Genomic DNA, 19,804 nt, shown 5'->3' with positions numbered 1-19,804 from the left:
TTTGTTTTCCTTGTATCTGCTTCCCCTTGGACATATTATCCATAAACATGGCATTTCTTTTCATATTTATGCTGATGACACACAAATGTACTTGCCAGTCAGATCCACAGACCCTGGAATGCTTAGTTCACTTAATAACTGCCTTTGTGAAGTTAAAAAATGGATGTCAAATAATTTCCTCCAGCTGAACTCAGACAAAACAGAAATCCTGGTCATCGGGTCCCAGCAGATGGCAAATCAAATACTGCCATCTGCTGGTTCCCTAGTAAATCACATTAAGCCTGTGGCAAAGAACCTTGGTGTCTGGTTTGATAGTAATTTAAATTTTGAGCAGCACACCACAAAGCTTGTTCAATCATGTTTTTATCAACTTAGAAATATAGCAAAAATTCGATCTATGTTAACTTTTAAGGACACCGAGACCATTTTACACGGCTTCATCTCATCACGCCTTGATTATTGCAACAGCCTTTTCACTTGTTTTACCTAAAAATCTACTGATAGACTCCAGACTGTCCAGAACTCAGCTGCCAGGCTTTTAACCAGAACAAAGAAATATGACCACATCACCCCTATTTTAGCTTCATTACACTGGCTCCCAGTATGTTTTAGAATTGACTTTAAAATTTTATTGATCACTTTTAAAGCTCTTCATGGCCTCTCGCCTTGTTATATTTCTGACCTTTTAGTCCCATACACACCAGCACGTACCTTGAGATCCTTGGACAGAGGTCTGTTGTCTGTTCCAGAGTCTCGACTGAAAACTAAAGGGGACAGAGCGTTTGCTGTCAGGGCCCCGAGGCTCTGGAACAGCCTGCCCAAGGAAATCAGGTCGGCTGAGTCAGTAAACTCTTTCTGTTTTACTTCGCAGATTAGAGCTCCCTGCTTCTAAGCCTTCAAAAATGATGCTTCAGGCACCTATGAATAAATTCGTTTCTAAATTTGGAACAGAATCCATTTGTCTAATTTTGCCATATGCAATCACACCCCCTTATGCGGAAACGCATGCCACTTAACTGTCGGCAGTTATGTCTGTTTGTCAAATAACAACCAGAGGTACACTTCAGAGACAAAATGCTTGAAAAGCCATTACTGCCTGCTGGCTTTCAAATCCCTTTATTAATAATAAATTAAATTAAATGTATCCAGGCAGAGCTTTGGCATAGGCCTATAATAAAAACAAGTTCTTGGACAGGCTTAAAAATTATAACTGTGTGCTTATAGTTTTATTTTTAACGTCATCTCGGTGCTAGTGGGTGTCTCCCAAGTCTTCACATCCCTGCCCGCACTGCGCATGCTCCTTACATCCTCACCTCTATCCACACGTCGAGGGACTTGAAAGCTTGAATAAAGATGCTCAACGTCTCGGGTCGCTGGAGCCTTGTCACCGGGTGAAACTGAGTTATTTGGGAGGACGAACACAGAGGGGCCGTGCAGGTTTAGCTGAAAGACTCGTTGAATCCTGGTTTATATGCGCGGGCACTCCACCATCATGGAACTGAAGAAATCTATTTCGGATACCGAGCGCGCGCTCAGGAGCTACGGCGCCGTGTCGGAAACGGCATGGACAACGGACAAAGGTGAGCGTCATGCATCAAAATATGATATTGTTTAACAGCCTCTTGGTCAGAAATAGCAAGCTGTAGCATTTACCACATGCTTCACTCTGAAACCCCAGTGAGAGGTTAGCTTTGAAATGGTTAATGCGTGACTCACAAAGGTTTGGGATGTATCAATAGCGCTGCCAAATGGCCTATTAATTCTCCTATACGCACACTATGGGTGTTGCGCGGTTTGTGAATGAATTTGGCCTGAGAAATACACCAGGAATACATCAAGCCCAGCGCATTTTGAAACTTGTGATCATTTGAGTCAGTCTGAGCTGATGCAGAAGCATGAAGCAAGATTATCAGCTATGAGTCAATACCCTGGTCCTCTGCTCTGATCAATATGCTATAGACTCCCTATTTAGAAGAATATTTGTGTTTATGGCCTTTAGGCTGACATTTTGAAGGACAGATTTTCAGAATGCCATAAAGTAGCTATATTGCATAATTTTAGTGACTGATCAGGATCACTGAGAATTGTACAGGGGATGGGCACAAAATTAACTTAATAAGCTTAATAAGAACAGTTTCTAATGAACAGTACAGCAACACCACATACTACAGCCTCAAAAATGACTGTACCGCTGAACAAAAAGCTCTCCAAAGAAATGAACATCTTAAGCTGTAGATACTGAATTAGAGATTTTGTTTTATTTTGTTATGCATCCCTTTGTCCCATGCAACTAACAATTATTGTCTCGGTTAATCATTTGATCATTTGGTCTGTAATATTAGAAAATACTAAAAATGTACCTGTTACAATATGCCCAGTGTGACGTCTTTACGTTTTACCACCCACAGTCCAAACCCCAAAGACATTCAATTTACAGTGATCTAAAACTGAGAAAAGCTGATCTGATTCATTCAATCAGAGAATGTTTAGCATTTATGACAATAGCTGGCAATTAATTGTCTGTAAATTGACATTAATCGTCTAATCGTTTCCACTCTCACAGCAGCAGCCTCAAAAATGACCATAAAGCTGTTCAAACACAGATTTGACATAAATAAACATTATTAGCTGCAAAGCCATTGTATTATATGGTTCTATTATTTTGTCTTATCAAACCCAAGCGATAAAGGGCTAGGAGTGACGTGTGTGTTGACGGAAGCAGCAAAGTGATATGGTCTCCAGTAACATGTGTCCTAGTTGGTCCCACTGAGGATAGCTCATCACAGTAGAGTTGGGTGTGAAGAAACTTCCAGATGAAGTCAGAGAAGCAGAAAAAAATGCAGTGGATATTTTTAGACACAGATCCAGCCATTGCTGTCTCTCTCTCTCTCTCCTACAGACACACACAAAGATAGAGGTAAAGCAAAGCCCCCCCCACCCCCCCACCCCCGCCCCGCCCCCAGTTTTATCTTCTCTTAATTCTTAAAAACAAAAACAAATACTGCTTGTGTTTTAGCTTTATCTATCTATCCTTTTCTATTCTGTGCTCAGCATCTGTGTGGTCCAGAGGCAGCAGCAGCAGCAGCATATACAGTATACTGTATACTGCAGGGTGTCTCAGGGCCGTGTGCATTGGATGTCATACAGATGCTGACATTGTTGTCAAGTCCCATGTGGCAGCTGTACCACGCACGATCCAGGCTCTCCTGACTGTTTATTCCTCATTAAATCGTAGTACACCCAAATTACACTGATGAGCCAGTTTGTTTTAATGAAACAGGGCTAATTCAAGCTGATTAATTATGTGTGTGAGGAGACTGGTTTACTCCTCCAGGTGATGTGAGTAGCATTGCTGGTTGTGTTGGCCTAAAACTTTAGAGTTAATCTCACCTGTCCCTGATGAACCCGCTGCTTTTAAATAGGAAGTATCAACATTGTTCATTCCTTGTAATGTTGTTAATGCTGAGTATGTGTGAGCAGCTTGCTCAGATGAGCGGGAGCTGTTAAGACATTATTGAGCTGGCGTTTTGCCACCAGCCTGGACTTAATGCAGCTTGGTCTTATTGACGGTGAGCACGTGGCTGTGAGTGAGAGATAGATGTGTGCAAAGAAAAAAAGACACAAAGAAAAAAAGGGAAATAAAGAAAAAAAACTTTTCTCAAACTTCCACAGCTCCTGCTGTGTATCGTATTGGCCTGCAGCTCTGTGATACAAAGTTTGCTTTTGGCGTCAGCGTCTTTTGTCAGCAGACACGTTGGGTGATGATTCAATATCAGCGAGGCACAAACAAACCAGGCCCTCCTGTGCAGACTTCTGTCTGCTGTGGTGAGTCAGCTCTGTCCTCAGCAAGCATCCATGAAAAGTACCACAAACGCAGACTGCAGTTTATGTTGCTGCAGGAGGACGAAGAGCTGATCAGTCCTCTAATGTTACAAGACACACTTTGGATAAATGTCATGCGTCACATTCGAGAGCTCAGGATTAAAGATGCAAATAGTTATTTTATTCAGACCTTTCAGCTTGTCGACTGTGCAGTGTAGTCGTGTTAGGAAGGGAACACTTCACAGCCCGGAGAAATGATTATAGACATCAGTAATACTTTTAATGTCCACATGGTCAAACAAGTGTGTTCCCAAATGGATAGATAAGATAGACTTGAAACATTTTTAATAAAATGGCTCTCGAAAGTAAATGCTGTTTGTGTAGGCTTCTGTGAGTTTATCCCCTTAATGCTGATTGTCAAGAATTCGCATCACACCGCTTCCATTCAGACTGCAGCCGAGATAGCATATGTCCCCAATACATACATCATAGGAACCTTTTGCAAGCACTGGTTTTTGCCTGTTGTCGCTAATTTGCATCATACCTAAATTTATATCTATTCTATGTGCTATAGACAAATGAATAATCTCCACTTAATTTAGCATCAGCTTGAAAGCAAAAACACAAATAATAAATTTTTTTATATAATTGTAAAAATAATTGTAAAAACATTCATGTGTCAAGGGGATAAACTGCAAAACGTTGGGTTTTGGATTGTTGGGATTGTGAGGGACATTTACTGACACCACCATGGACTCTGACATATCATAGACAAAACGATCAATTAAACCTGAAAATGTTTAATGAAAATTTCAGTCTCATTTTATGGCTCTGTGAAAAATTAATGTTCTGTACAAACGTGGAAGATAACTGTTAACGATTCAGGCCTGCACAGATGACGTTTGACACAGGAACTCCCTTTATTATGTTTCAGTAATGAGGGGCTTGGGGAAGACAAATTAAAAATAAGGTGAAACATTTAGCCCCTAGTATCGGTCATGGCCCAAAAAGCCTGGATCCTTCATTTCCCATAATGCAACTGTTTAATTAGACCCTCCCTGCCAGGTAGATGTCCAGATCTCCATAACCCCAGATTATAACACAGGTTTTCTGTTCCAAAATTGGAAGTGTGAAGACAAAACTGAGATAACAACGGTCATGTTACTATGACAACATATCAAGATCCATGCCATCGCTTGTATCCTGTAAGATGCTGGCACGGTCAGACTGTTCCAAGAGCCGCAGCATTTGCAGTGGTCAGAGCACTGATCAGTGCAATAAGTGTTTGGTCGGCGTAGTAAGTGTTAAGTGGCAGATATGGAGAGTGAGGTCAGTGGTCCAGTTCAGGGAGGAATAACCCAATCAGCTGGTCATTGATCCACGTCAGTATGAAGACAGCTCAACAACCAAAGTGCCAAAGTGTAGTATTATGTGCATAAATCCTGCTTTTATTCATGTCGCACACATTTTCACATCATCAGCGATTGAAGCCTTTTAGTGGAAAGCAGCCCTTTCTGCCTGAAGCCCTGCTGCAACTTTAAAAGTCAAATCATGTCTCTCAGTTACACGTTCTTTCCGAATATCACGCTCTTGGCTGATGTGAGGGGACACGTCACAGGGAGACGAGGCGTGTTTGCCAAGACACCGGTGCCATGAGAAAGTTTTCAACGATAAAAAAAACAGAAATTAGAAACTCTGGGATGCATTTGTCAAATGAAATCAAAGGAAAAACAAATTTATGATTAACATCTCAGATTAGATATAGCCACTTCCATCTGTAATTTGGGCATCCGTAGTGAATTTCTACTCTGTAATTTAAACCAGCAAATAAGCTTCAAACTCTTAAGCACTGTCCAAAGTGAAGAGAAGTGCCTAAGACATGCCTATGCAGAGCTGCCCTTCAATCTCACTACTAGGATGCTAGGTATTTTTTTCTCCTGCTTCCCCTTGTCTTTAGTCCTCTTGTCTCCTCTCTCTTTATAATTTGCCATCCCTGCCTTTTCTCCCTCTGCCTCCCAGGTCATTCAGATGTATCCATGGCAGAGAGCACCATGGCTCCCGAGGAGATCGAGGTCGAGATGACTCGTATCCAGCGCCTGCGAGAGGTTCTGGTGCGCCGCGAGTCAGAGCTACGCTTCATGTGAGTTGCTGAATTGTCAGCTTCAGTGTTTTGGTATGACCAGGCGTAATGTGTGACAAAGATTTAATCAATACATTTTCTGAATTCCTACTGCTGTCGTTGAGCGGGTAGTGAGGTTTTCTGCGTTGCCATGACAATGTGGACACCCACTGCAAAGACACTCCAGTGTTGTGATCTAAGTTGGCTCTTTAATAATGTTCTATACTGAGAGAGGCAGATCATTTGCCCATTGATTATGGGGAGGGCCAATAGCAGTTGAATGAGTCACCATGAAGTAATAGGCTCCTCATCAACATTAGCTTCAAGGATTACGGATCAGTGCATTATTTCCTCTCTGTCTAAACCTTCGCTGCCTTTATCAGGGGAATGTAGCGTGACAACATGGATGTTTATAAATGGATTGCACAAATAATGAGTTTAATACTGTAGCAGTTCAAACTATACAGACTGGGGCTGCAACTAACGATTCTTTTCTCTGTTAGTCGATTAATTGTTTGAAAAGAGATGCCCCTCTTTGTCCATCAACTAATTCAACTTATTGTTGCAGCTCTAATACTCACATTACATGAAGGGTTGGAAGATTTTGCCATATGATTTATATTTAATACCCCATAAAAATCTTTGGGTTGTATTAGAAATTTTACTACATCACAATATGTTGCTATTAGCCTATTGCTATCCTCTAAAGCCTTCGAAGGTTAAGTCACCAAACCAAAAGACACTCATGGAAGTTCTTCTATCTCACAGTATATTGCTATTGAGATATAAAATTATATGTACCATAATAAAGGATTGTATATTTAATTTTTATATTGCACGCTTCTATACTGAAACAATTTCAGTATAGCTTAAAAGTGGAAATACAAGCTGCTGTCTCTTATTTTTCTGTGTTGAATCTGTATCAAATTGTCTCCCCACTGTAACATATCGAACTGAACAATGTATTTTGTGCACCTCTAACATCTGCAGTGTGATGGCTGAGGTGTCGGATGATGCTGATACATATCTTAGAGAGCTCACTCACTTGATGATGTTAGTTCGCACGCCCACATGAATGGCTTCATTAAGCCGCCATGCTGGTTATTGCTTACGTCTCTGTTGTCAGGCTCTGTGTGACTCAAGACACACATACACACGCATACACATACTCACACTCACACACACACACACACACACACACAACTAACAGATGGAGTGTCAGAGTGCAGGAGCTGCAGGAATCCACAGATAGCGTTGGAAGAGTGAAAAACAAGGCAGAAGGCGGGAGAAAACAACAGAGAGAAAGAAGGTGAAGGGAGGGTTCAAGGGGGAGAAAGAAGGAGGAGGGAGGAGTAAAACAGAGCATCAGGGATAAATGCAGAGGGAGGAGGAGGAGGCTGTGGATGAGTCATCGGCCTGATCCATCACAGGGAGAATTAAATCTGTGGTAGCTGTCACTGCTCCGCAGAGAGAGAGAGAGAGAGAGCGAGATGCGGAGATTTAGGGAAGAAGAGGGGAAAATGTCAAGGCCCCGAGGTTGAGACATCAGGGCTGCAGCAGGCTTACAGGGCAGTGTGCTGTGGATTGATTTAGGTTGCATGTTTTCCATTTGCAGACACTCTCCTGATGAGTGACACATCCAGGCCCGAGGCTGTGGTGTCTTAATGAAAGTACATGAGCGGAATTTTACAGGACAGCCCAAGCATCAGTGCCAAAATGATTTGTTGACGAATCAATTATTCAATCAACAGAAAATTTATTCACAGCAACTTTAATAAGTGATAAGTAAAAATGCCAAACATCTTTTTCAGGTTTGCAAATGGGAGGATTTGATTGATTTCAATTGTAAATCAAATTATCTTTGGTGTTGGATAAAATAAAACAATGTGAATACCTCACCTTGAGCTCTGGGAAATTGTTATGGGCATTAAATAGTTTTATACTATAGTATTATAGGGTTTGATTAAATTAACCCTTTCAGTGCAAGGCCAAAAAAAACATTTTTGCTGTACTTCTATTTAGCTAACCGACAAAGTCTCTTAGCTATTAGTCTGTTGACTTTCTTTTTGAATAACTAGAAAATATTCAAATCAGATGTATGATGATGATTCATTTTCTATGAATTCTGAAGATGTCAATATGCCAGGTCTTTACAGAATAAACTCCAACTAATGAGTGAAATCAGATCAGATCTTGCATCATCCTCAAATACAAATCAATAACACAGGTGGAGACTACCAAACTATGATGGGCACATGTAACTTGGACCACCATGACAACAAGCAAGGAGGGGTTACAACCAAAGTGTGAAAACTGATTTTGTTTGTAAGGAGCAGAGCTACTGATTGATTGACTGTGAACTGACAGCGAGATAGACCAATCGAGTCGTGTGAAAGCCTGGGAATGATAGGGTTAATATATAACAAATAAAATCATCTATTTTTACAAACTCTAGTTAGGACATTTTATTTAATTTGTTTTATATATAATTATCTCTGCCTAACATCATTTTAAGTGGAAGTGGAAGCAGCTAATATTATCTGTGATTTACTGTCCTCCTTCTCATTTCTTTCTAGGATGGATGACATTCAGCTTTGCAAAGACATCATGAGTTTAAAGCAGGAGCTGAGACAGATTGTCGCAGTACCAGGTACAGTTCAAACACACATACACCTTTTGTTTTCTGCCACCATCAGCTGTAAGCATATCAGGAAATAAACCGCTCAGAATTGATCCTCTGTGTGCAAAACTATCCATACACCCTGTTTGGCCTCTTGGCAGAAAGTGCTTCTGTTTGCAGCTCACTAGAGTCCCATAAGCTCAGCAGGCGTCATGATGATTTATTGGAAGTGTCGTTACACTAAAGTAGGCAGGATTGATCGTAAGTCTCAGGGAAGGGTTGGAGTTATGAAGCACAGATAATCACACAATCACACATGCATCATTACTGTGAAGGCAGTATGAGCTGAGGGTAACTTCCCAGGCAAGGTGTCCCAATTTAAATTCAGTAAACAGTCATTTTTACTCCCTGGATGTTTTTGTGGTGTGTTTTGCGGGGCACGGAGTACAGAATCAAATATTGGTTTAACTCCACAGTCAGGTCCAGTGTTGTCTGAATCTGAAATGAGGGGAGAATGTGCTGAAGTGGCTCCCTGACGTCAGATGCACCACACAGAGTAAAATGTACATGAAGCTCTGCATACAGAGAACCTGACAATAGGAGGAAAACGCCTCCTTAGTGAGTATGTACATGTCAGCGTGTCTGAGCAGGAGGGGCCAGTGTCTTGTTCAAGGACAAACACACCAACAGCAATAAGACACATGGAAGTTCATCAGCTGTTTTAGGGAACTAACCAGAGACCTGTCAATCACGGGGCTTTTTTTTTTTTTTTTACCACTTGGAAACCCTGCAATGTGCAACAGAAATACCAACACAACAGCCCTGCAGTAAATACTAGTTTTGTTAAGCATGTTTGAATGTATGAATGTTGTCATCAGTTATCATTTCACCTCCGTGATCATTTCTGTGCTAATTTGTGGTGTTGTTGGTGTTCATTTGAATCAGGGTTGTAGTCACGATTTTAAAAATACTGAGGTCATGAATCCCCCCAGTGCAAACCCTCAACCCCATCTGCCCCAGATACCAAAAAAGAAAGTTGACAAGACAATGTCATTTTAAGGTGATCCTATGTAACAGCGGTAACAGTGGCAATAAGTGGCAATTATGGAATAATATCAAATGCAAAATTGTAGTTTAACTTAAAGGTAACCTGTTGAGTTTTTTTTAACTTGTAGTAATGCAGTTGAGCTGTTTTTTTATGAGTGTGTCCCTGTTTGTCTGCACACGCATGAGGACGCAGTAATAGTAATGCGCCATCATACACAACAATACATCAAGAAAGAAGGGAATAAGAAGATTGCTAGCAAGTAAACATGGATGTAAATCAATGCACAAATCAAACTTTTAAGAAAAATCGGCTCTGCAAAAGTTTTATAAGGGAGGAAATGCAATCAGCACTTCTGTTAGAACTCAAGGATACACATAATGTATTTTGGTGAGTAACACTGAATGTAAATTTAACATTTGTTTGTTTACAAGAAAACAAAGTGCACGTCTTAAGTTTGCTAACATTAGCTAGCATTATCCGTTGTAAGCTACTGGTCACACCAGACCAAGGCTGTGGATTTATGTATTGAGTTGAGCGTGGCTGTGTTTTATTGCTTATGAATTCCACTTTAATTTGTATTTCACAATATACACAATCTATCTTTTAGGTTCACTTACACATAGGGCTGGGCAATAAAACAGTAATGAAAATGATCACAATATAATTTTAACTCATTTGAATTATGATCGAATTAGCATCTAATGTTTCTATTAAGATATTGGTTTTGTTGAGGAAAAAAGTCTGAATAAAGATTTCACTTAATTTTACTCATGCATATTTGTTGAAAAAAGATTTTTATCATAATTGTTTTGAATGTTCTACCTCAGATATGTTAAGTGATCCACAGTTTGGCATCAAGTGTTTCTTCTGACCATAAAGAAAATTCAAAAATCAGCCTTTATACTTGAAAGAAATAATGATTTGACATTTTTGTGTGATAATTTTTGATATCAAAGGATATTTATGTTTTTATCGTGATAACATTTTTGGCCATATTGCCCAGCCGTACTTACACACCTGTTCTGGTCTGTTTTATTTCATTTTACTGGTCACACAAACTGCCCCTCGTTGACACTCCTAGGAGCCAATGGGGCCTCATGTGTGCAGTTGTTGGGGGTTCTGGCAGCCAATTACTTTACTCCAGCACTATGAGTCACATGACAAATAGACCCTTCTGCCTCTCCTGCTCCTCTGACATTGGGATTGTATCCATGCGCCCCTCAGATTATTCTACCCTCGGGGGGATACACACTGTGGCTGCATGGCTCCTCTTTTATTTCCAGATGGGAGAAAGAGCTGATGTTTGCAGTCGTTTTTCAAACCCTTTTTTCTCCCACCCAGCCTCGATACCAGCTGTGTCAGACAACCTACCTCTGCAGCCGTCTGCGCATGTGTGTGTGTGTGTGTACTTAGTTTGGTCTGTTTATGTGTGTCTTTTGCTGTGCTTTGGAGTGTGAAGGTTAGAAGAGTGAGATAAAGCAAAGAGGATGTTACGTTCATGGATCTCTAACTGTGAATGCAAATTAAACAAAAAACAGAGCTCTCTAGCATTTGCATAATTACGTCAGTGCCTTAATTTCTGTAAATTATACATGAGGGGAGAATTAAGGTCTGTTTGGGGGATGACTCAGTGTTTAAGAGCTAGCTGACTTTGCTGTAATGTCAGTTTGTTAAGGTCAGGTGCAATTAACTAAATGTACGGAACCTGTATTTATATTTTATGTGAGCTAGTAAAATATTAAGGTTTCAGTTCAGTCTGCTTGTCCCTCTAAACGTCCATTTATTTATTTGTTTATGAGTCTGCCTTTCTTTCACTTTCTTTCTTCCTTTCCCCCAGAGAAAGAAAAAAACAAGAAACACAAGCAGCGGGAAGAAGAGCTGATCCTGAAGATCCATAAGCTAGTGCAGAAGAGGGATTTCCTGGTCGACGATGCAGAGGTGGAGAGATTAAGGTAGAGAGCGCTCCCACATACAGGCACAGTTAATATCTGGGATAATGTCCGCGGGAGCTGGCTGTATGTTTTTTTTCTCAAACACTGTTAAGCATTCACTGTTTCGTCATTTGATGAACACGGGATGGTTGAGAAACAGCGGGAAGGAGACTCATTAAATGTGTGGAGCAAATGTGAGCATGACTGAAGGTGGGGGACAGGGACACTTCATCATCCCAGCACTGCCTGCTCTGTGTGTGTGTGTGTGTGTGTGTGTGTGGGAGAGAGCCTGACTGATGACCGCGGCTCTGCATTGTCATTTTCTTCTGCCCCCTCTGCTGCCACAGATTATCCACTGAGTGTGACACAGAGATAACTTTCAGATAGAAAAATTATGTAAAATCAAAGGCTGGTTTTAAATCACTGGATGCGCAAATGGTGAGGTTTTTCTGAGCTACTCCAAAAGTTCATTTTGAAAGTGGACAGCAGAAACCTGTGTGACATTGTGATATGTTATCAACATTAAGGCCACATGTAGCTCTGGTTTGTGTTGCTTGTGTATTATTATTACCCTCAGAGATAAGCTCCAGTTTTTTTGAAAGATAAATCTATTGCTTGCAGCTCTGTGAGGGAGTTTAGACATAGCAGTGCCTTGAGCTAAATGCTAACATCAGCGTGCTAACACATTTACAATAACAATGCTAACATGCTGGTTCCTTTCTATTCAATTGTTCAAGACAGTGTGACAGCATGTGCAATACCAAGACCCTGAGACCAAAGCAGCTAAATAAAATACAACCATCATTTATTATTTACATCTGTGCTTTTCCTGCTGTGACACGTCAAAATGTATTCTGTGAAAAAGGTTTATTAAGAGGCGCAACCTGACACAGGTGCTAGACCTATAAATCAGGTATATCAAGCTGTTAAGAGACTTTAAAACCAACCTGTACTGATTGCATTGGATTCAAATGGTTGACTATGTATCTGGAACTCAGGGAGCGTGAGGAGGACAAGGAGATGGCTGAGTTCCTCAGACTGAAGCTGATGCCTCTGGAGAAGAAGCTCAAAGTCACACAAAGTGAGTGGGCACGTTTGAAAAATGACACAACCACACAGTCAGAGAGGGGCAGAAGCATTGCTCACTTTCACTTCCATGTTGTGATGACTTTTCCCCTCTTCTTTCTCTATGACAAGCACCTCCAAAGCCCAAGAGACAAATCTCAGAGCCGCCGCCCAACAAACCATCCATCACCAAGTCAGGAGTGGCCATCATTAAGGATTGCTGCGGAGCCACCCAGTGTGCGGTCATGTAACTGACAGAGACCTCTTTTTGACCCCGCCCACGTGTCAGACACAACACACTCGCACCACACGACATGCCATACATCACTTCCTGTGACTCAGAGAACCTTCGTTAGCTGTGAAACTGTTCAGGAATCAGTTTTTGTAATTTAATCGCAGATAAAGTTTCAGCTTAGAGTTTGGAAACTGATCCCTAATCAGTACTCAAGGGGAACCTTACAGTACAGTATGGAGCTTCTGCAAGTGAAGACCCTTGTCCACAGTGTGTAGACAGGGAAGGGAAAGGAGACTGAAAAGGAAATTATAAATAACAATCTGACATATGTATATATGTCCCATTTCATGTAACATTCCTTTAAGATGACATGGTCTATGATCATGTGGTTGATAGAGAGTACATGCATTTACAGAACTACAAGCACAATGTCCATTGAGAGAAGTATAAATGCTGGGGTTCTTTGTCTGACAGGAAGAAAACATCTGTTATTGTCCCGTCATGTTTGACAACGGGTATTTATTCTTCCATTTCAGCCCTTTAACATCAACCAGTGAACCTCTTTCACTTTCAGGACTCCCACATGTCTGTGTTTTTATCTTTGTTTCCAGGTGGGATGAACACATGTGGTTCAGACCAACAATATGGCTGCCGATTGAATGACTGGTATATAAATATGAGACAGGGGCAGCAGCCAATAGATGCTTTTTTACTGGAGCTGAGCAATATTTTTGACTCCATGCTTTGTCTCGAACAGCAGTTTAGCAGTTGAATTCTCTATCTGTGAATCTGTAATATCCGCTGTACTGGGTATAAAGCTTAAAAAAAAACATGGTGGTCATTGAAAGAGAAAAAAAGGACAAAGCTTGCACACAACTTGATGAATGCGGGCTTCAGTGCTGATCTGACCACAACTCCACTGCAACGTTGCTACAAAGATGGGTTGTATTGGACTGAATGCCAATAAATAGCATCTGTCTGCTTTAAAAGGAGTCTGAAAATGTAGATGTACTGGCTGCCAAAGCAACATGACACAATGAACTTCAAAGAGCCCAAATCATCTGTGTCCAAACAGCAGGAGTTTAAGCATCTTTAAAATTAGATAAATTATTAATAATGTCCAAGAGAACGGTTTCAACAGCTGTTCCTTTATGTCCCTTAAAACTTCCCAAGTGTGATCAATTAATTTTCTTTGCACAGCATACACTTCTTTTACTTTTAGTAGGCTAAAAAGGCAGAATGTTGTAGAAAATATATAAATGGAAACGTACATGTAAAATAATAACTTTAAGATCATTTCATAGCACCACAGTGAAGCATGTCCACACTTGTGCATTTCACTCTAGAGGTTAATGCTAACTGGCATGCAATCTCATAAGACCCACCTCTGCAGCAGCGTTTCTTCTAGTGATTTTGTGACCTCAATCTTATTTTGGTTAACCCCTGTATATGCCAATGTTTTATTCAACATGGTGGGGTGTTTGTTGTTTAAATGGTCCACTATGCTTACTCATTCCCCAGTCACCACATCACCGGCCATACTATCATCATCTCAACCAACAGCTACCGGGAATTATTGACTGTGGTAATATGACATCATTCAGTCATTATATTGCTAACAACCACTTGCATCCTCTGAATTTAGTCTTGCATTTTTATGACCCCAGGAAATGAATGTAAATGCCTACAATAGACTGTGTATGTTTGAGTGTATTTAGGACATTAGTGACTAAGTGTTGCTCTTTGTCACTTTCCCTTCCTTCTGACAACTTAGCGTTCTGTAGTAGTAGTGAATTTAATAAAGGTCCTAACATTGAATATTGAACAAATATGCAGAAAATAACTACCTGTACATATATGTTTAAATAAAGAGCATCTTTCAGCAACGTGCCTGTGATTGAGTAATTTGATTCAGACAACCACAAGAACATCGAGACGAGGCAGATATGATGCTAGTGAAATTTATTTACGGAAATCCTTTTGGTCCCTTCATTAGACTGTTACAGTAACTTCTGGTGCAGTGAGGCAGTAAAACAGTTTGACAGAGGGGGGAGGAGAATGTAGAGGACACATAAGTGAGACGTGTTGACCAGGTAAACAAAAAAATAATCACAAGGCAGGAGTTTTAAGGGTACTGCTGAATGAAGGAAAAGCAAGACAGGGTCACATACAGTTAAACAGAAGAAAAGACAAAACATGTTTCAACCCCTGACCAATTTCACATTATGTATTTCATGAACCAAAACTATGCAAACGTGCATATTTTGACAGGTGCAATAGCTTCTCACTGATATAACCAAAAGAAAGAGAAAGCTAAATAGGGAAGATAAATGTATTCATACATAGCAGCTAAGCTAGTTGCCACTGCAGTACTCTGTGGGAGTGCGAGGGTTTGCTCAAATTCAAAAAAAGTAACATTCTTACTGCCAAAGTTAAATCTAGACATTTCTAGTGAGCATTTAAAGCCCCTTTTCTAACATTACCAATTTTAAATTATTAACTACTCTGAACTGCTTGTTCCATAATCAAAGAGGTTTCCAGATAGTAAAACGTTGCAGGAGAGTCCTGAACCCTAACGGCTCTAATTAAAAACTTTTTGATCGGCATCTCAGACATTTTGCTACGTTGGCAGGTAGAATCTCTCAGCTTTAAAAAGGCTTTTCATACGAAGTCAAAATTAAGTCTGACAAAGAAAACACACTGCTAACAATGGCTAAAGAGGTAAACACTCAAACTTATTAAATGGGCTTTTACCCATTGCTTTGAACCTTTTCTCTGAACACAAAACTTTGACTTAAACTTCACAGGCAGCTGACATTTGGTGGCAATTCTGCAGCCAGCAGTCTTGTAAACACTTCACAGAAGACAACAGAAACCAACACACATCAGTTAAGTAAAAACTCTGAGATGTGAGGGAAGGGGAGGTAACGATGGTGATTCCTTTGGCACCGTGGCAAATACAAGCCATTGTAAAAGCCCGGTAGATTCCAGAGAGCCGCAGAGGGTCCTCTGTCTGTACTTCAGTTTGTTAAGGAGGCTTTCCAAGCCCCCATGGTGCTCCACAAACAGCCTACCACCTCCAGTCTCACCTCTTTTCCCCTAAAAACTCACAGCCATTCACCTTGTCATTAAAAATCAAAATCTCAGGAGTGCTCACTGCTCCCCTCGAACACTTCAACTCAGGCAGTGTGGACATCACCACAGATACAGTGCTTACCAGCAACAAGGTTAACTAAAAAACCTTGAGCATTTATGTGGCGACTGCAAGAGCGACGCCAACGCGAAGATCCCTAAAAGTTGATGGAAATAAAAGACCGATCTTAAAGAATGTCTTACCATCATCTCTTCCTGTCTGCTCCTCCTGGGCTTACACCATGCATAAACTCATTTATGCACACCATGCATATTTCACACCACCTGCTCCAGTGTAACCCACGCACAGACAAAATATAGCTAAAAGAACACAAACGCACCAGCTGCTGGCTGAAGCTGAACAATCAAAGTACATCTCAGTTCCTGCTGCCTGAGCACACACTTGGGCGAGTACTAAAGAGCCATCCTTTTCCCATTCTGGCCTTCATCAGTTGCCCTGGAGACGAGCCAAAATCTTTGCTATAAATTAAGTCTAAGTAGTACAAGAATAAAAATTCCTGAGAGCAGTGCTTGTCGCAATATCAATCAAAACCTTTCCATCCATGCCTGACTGTTCGAACACTGTTCGCTTCCAGTAACAAAAGCCGCTATCTGAACAGTTAGCACCAATGTTTCTCTCATCTATCCCATCACTGAATTGCTACCAAATACACCATAGGCCAAAATCTTCCACAGACTAATACTCTGCATAATATAATAGGAACTGAAAATACTGTCCATAGGCTACTTCACAACAGGGACACAAAGTCCAGACTATACCTCAAAGAGAAGCTACCACTTAAGAAATCTTTAGTACTTTACACCCAAGATAAGACTGAAAGAATGAAATGGGCAGGTACTTAGCCAGTTCGGTTGACATGTCTACCGTTACCTATAAAGCAAAATCTGTAAAAAAAACCAAACTTTGAAATGAGTTCAAAAATGAATGAATGTCACAAATGAAATGCTCTGTTTTTGGGGAAACAGCAAGGAAGTATACATGAAGGTTTCTCAATATGGTACATGAACAAAACATCTCTAGAAACCTTCTGTTATTTTTAAATTTTTTTAACTGAGAATGTGGGTAACTAAATCTTTGATTTTATACAGAAAACATGGTTATTCACCCCCAGCATTTCTCCCAATATCCCCCAATACTCAGTATACAGTGACAACTACCTCATTTTTAGACTCTGCAGTCATTGCAAGCCAGAGAGTGTTCTTCGACACAACGTGGCTCTAAACTGAAGATGCACATTCATGGAAATACAATTTAACTTCCCTGGAGATGAAATCAAATACAGGTTACAGTAGATGCATTTGGCAAATTAAAGAATTGCAGAAAACCTGCAAGAAGAAAATCACAGCTTGGTGAACATCATCGGGAGAACACACTGATGTGAAATCAGCGAAAAGATGGCTGATGAGTGATTAAGAAGAAAGCAGAAGAATGCAACAGCCTGTTGGGATGTAGAGGGGACAATACCAATGCTCTTCTGGGGTCACTTCTGCGCAGTGTGTTCAGCGTAACCAGTCAACTCTTACATTTAGAGTTACACTCTGGGTGAACTAGTATTGCTTTGTGTGCATGTGTTAAAAGGGTCAGAGGTCTGCTGGGAATGAGAAGTTGGCTGCTAGCTTAATTCTGCTGCGCGTGGCTCTTCTGCTCGGACTGTCCACAGACAAGGGAGTCTTCATGTCAGGGGGCGGTGAAAGTCTGGAGACTGCAGAGGCTTCGGTGCTGCCAGGGTGCTCAGGTGGATCAGATGTGCTGTCAGCCACAGCTGCCACCACCTCAGGTTCATTACTCACTGAAATCACACACAGAGTACAGACTGAGCTTACACCTAATGAAAGGTGCAAATAAAGTGTGATGTACTCATTAAAATGTATTTTTGATGTTTTCTCTTGCAGTGTAAATTTTTGTGCCAATGCCACACAATCACCCAATTTGTAACTTTACAAATAGGAAATCTTGAATCTCAAATTTTTAAATCAAGCATCTGATCAGCTTAACCACCCTCCCCCACACACGTAATATACAGGCTAATTGACTTAAGGCAGAATATTACTGTTCAGGCTTAGGGACCAAAAAAAACAAAACAGACCGCATCGAATCTAGTGGTTTTTTAATGTCTGTAGTGTTGAGAACCTGAGTCAGACTGTTGAGAACGGTCAAAGCAAAGGGTGACTAACGGGGATACAAATAATTTTAAACCCGCAATACTACCGGAACAATTATACATATTTAAATGAAACACAAATACATGAAACTTTTAACATTTAAACTAACCCGTTGGTTGTGGTGGAGTTCTCTCCTCAAAGTGGATAAGGTCCGTCTCCTGGAGGAGAACGGGGTCGGGGTGGAGCTGAGGTGACGGTAGGCAGGATGGTACCGGGCCACAGAGTAGGTCTACTGGTGATGTCAGACACAGCAGCTCTGACTCTGCCGCTACGTCGGGCACACCTGGCAGGTACAAGAACATGATTCTGTCTGAGAAAAGACAGAGCAGAGTCTCTCTAAAACCATACCTTGGTTGTAAGTCAAACATTTTCATCCCCTTATTTTGATTTATACAGGCGTTTCTAAAATTTTAATTACTTCACTATATTTTTAAATCCAAAACAATCCGGTCTATGTAAATACCTGTTGAACTATATTACCTGGGCTCTGGGCTTCAGACGTTGTGTTGCTAATCGGGCTGTCTCTCGGGCTCTCCATGTTCTCTTCTGGCAGGGGGCTGTTGGGGACTGAAGAGCTTACCCTTGCTAAACAAAAACACACAGATCCATATTATACAGCTTCCATACACTGCAGGTGGCGTCTCATGCAATCATTTCGCAAATTTTTCCACTTTACTAAATGAAACCTGCTATGACAAATATCACCTTACCTTTCATATCGTTCTTTAAAACGATAATCCTCTTGTGACCATGCCCTTTGATCCAGACCACCTGATGACGACACGTTAAAATGATCAGACTAAATATTCAGAGACAAGAATAACAAACTACAAGGACTGTATAAGAACTTGTGATGCAGTATTTTGTTAAAGATATGGGTTGTCCACGACTTAAAACAAATACAGGTGCTGGTCATATAATTAGAATATCATCAAAAAGTTGATTTATTTCAGTAATTCCATTAAAAAAGTGAAACTTGTATAATGTATACATTCATTCCACACAGACTGATATATTTCAAGTTTTCATTCCTTTTAATTTTGATGATTATAACTAATGAAAACCCCAAAATCAGTATATCGTGAAAAGGTTCAATATTGAAGACACCTGGTGCCACATTCTAATCAGCTAATTAACTCAAAACACCTGGCCTTTAAATGGCTCTTAGTCTAGTTCTGTAGGCTACACAATCATGGGGAAGACTGCTGACTTGACAGCTGTCCAAAAGACGACCACTGACACCTTGCACAAGGAGGGCAAGACACAAAAAGGTCATTGCTAAAGAGGCTGGCTGTTCACAGAGCTCTGTGTCCAAGCACATTAATAGAGAGGCGAAGGGAAGGAAAAGATGTGGTAGAAAAAAAGTGTACAAGCAATAGGGATAACCGCACCCTGGAGAGGATTGTGAAACAAAACCCATTCAAAAATGTGGGGGAGATTCACAAAGAGTGGACTGCAGCTGGAGTCAGTCCAAAGACAAAAAAGGACTGGACTGCTTCTGAGTGGTCCAAAGTTATGTTCTCTGATGAAAGTAAATTTTGCATTTCCTTTGGAAATCAAGGTCCCAGAGTCTGGAGGAAGAGAGGAGAGGCACAGAATCCACGTTGCTTGAAGTCCAGTGTAAAGTTTCCACAGTCAGTGATGGTTT

At 40.7% G+C, this 19,804-nt stretch overlaps 2 protein-coding genes across 6 annotated transcripts in view; one reads left to right on the top strand and one right to left on the bottom strand.

Moving 5' to 3' along the window:
• The first annotated feature begins 1,373 nt into the window (after nucleotides 1-1,373).
• bmerb1 (bMERB domain containing 1) lies at nucleotides 1,374-14,726 on the top strand. The gene is made up of 6 exons (XM_046046638.1): nucleotides 1,374-1,580; nucleotides 5,842-5,962; nucleotides 8,518-8,591; nucleotides 11,447-11,561; nucleotides 12,539-12,621; nucleotides 12,738-14,726. Exons 1-6 carry the CDS (start codon nucleotides 1,472-1,474, stop codon nucleotides 12,854-12,856), a joined length of 621 nt encoding a protein of 206 aa, XP_045902594.1. The 5' UTR covers nucleotides 1,374-1,471; the 3' UTR covers nucleotides 12,857-14,726.
• Nucleotides 14,727-14,787: 61 nt separating this feature from the next.
• LOC123969338 (meiosis regulator and mRNA stability factor 1) overlaps nucleotides 14,788-19,804 on the bottom strand; it is a 30,112-nt gene continuing 25,095 nt past the window's right edge. For 4 of the 5 annotated variants that reach the window (XM_046046628.1, XM_046046629.1, XM_046046627.1 and 1 more), the window contains 4 exons: nucleotides 18,867-18,927; nucleotides 18,637-18,741; nucleotides 18,266-18,466; nucleotides 14,788-17,783 (listed from right to left, as the gene is read on the bottom strand). In XM_046046628.1, coding sequence (XP_045902584.1) covers nucleotides 17,575-17,783; nucleotides 18,266-18,466; nucleotides 18,637-18,741; nucleotides 18,867-18,927 — 576 coding nt within the window. In that variant the 3' untranslated portion in view covers nucleotides 14,788-17,574. The remainder of the gene's footprint in view (nucleotides 17,784-18,265; nucleotides 18,467-18,636; nucleotides 18,742-18,866; nucleotides 18,928-19,804) is intronic. The other variant, XM_046046626.1, reaches the window with a different exon arrangement.

The sequence above is a fragment of the Micropterus dolomieu genome, linkage group LG04 (assembly GCF_021292245.1).
Source record: "Micropterus dolomieu isolate WLL.071019.BEF.003 ecotype Adirondacks linkage group LG04, ASM2129224v1, whole genome shotgun sequence".
NCBI classification, from domain to species: domain Eukaryota; kingdom Metazoa; phylum Chordata; class Actinopteri; order Centrarchiformes; family Centrarchidae; genus Micropterus; species Micropterus dolomieu.
This window is presented reverse-complemented; position numbering and strand designations above follow the sequence as displayed.

Excerpts from the sequence above, each read along its gene's own strand:
- bmerb1 (XM_046046638.1), top strand. The coding sequence starts at position 1,472 with ATGCGCGGGCACTCCACCATCATGGAACTGAAGAAATCTATTTCGGAT. Across the intron at positions 8,592-11,446 it reads ACAGATTGTCGCAGTACCAG|AGAAAGAAAAAAACAAGAAA; the intron begins GTACAGTTCAAA and ends CCTTTCCCCCAG. Across the intron at positions 11,562-12,538 it reads GCAGAGGTGGAGAGATTAAG|GGAGCGTGAGGAGGACAAGG; the intron begins GTAGAGAGCGCT and ends TCTGGAACTCAG.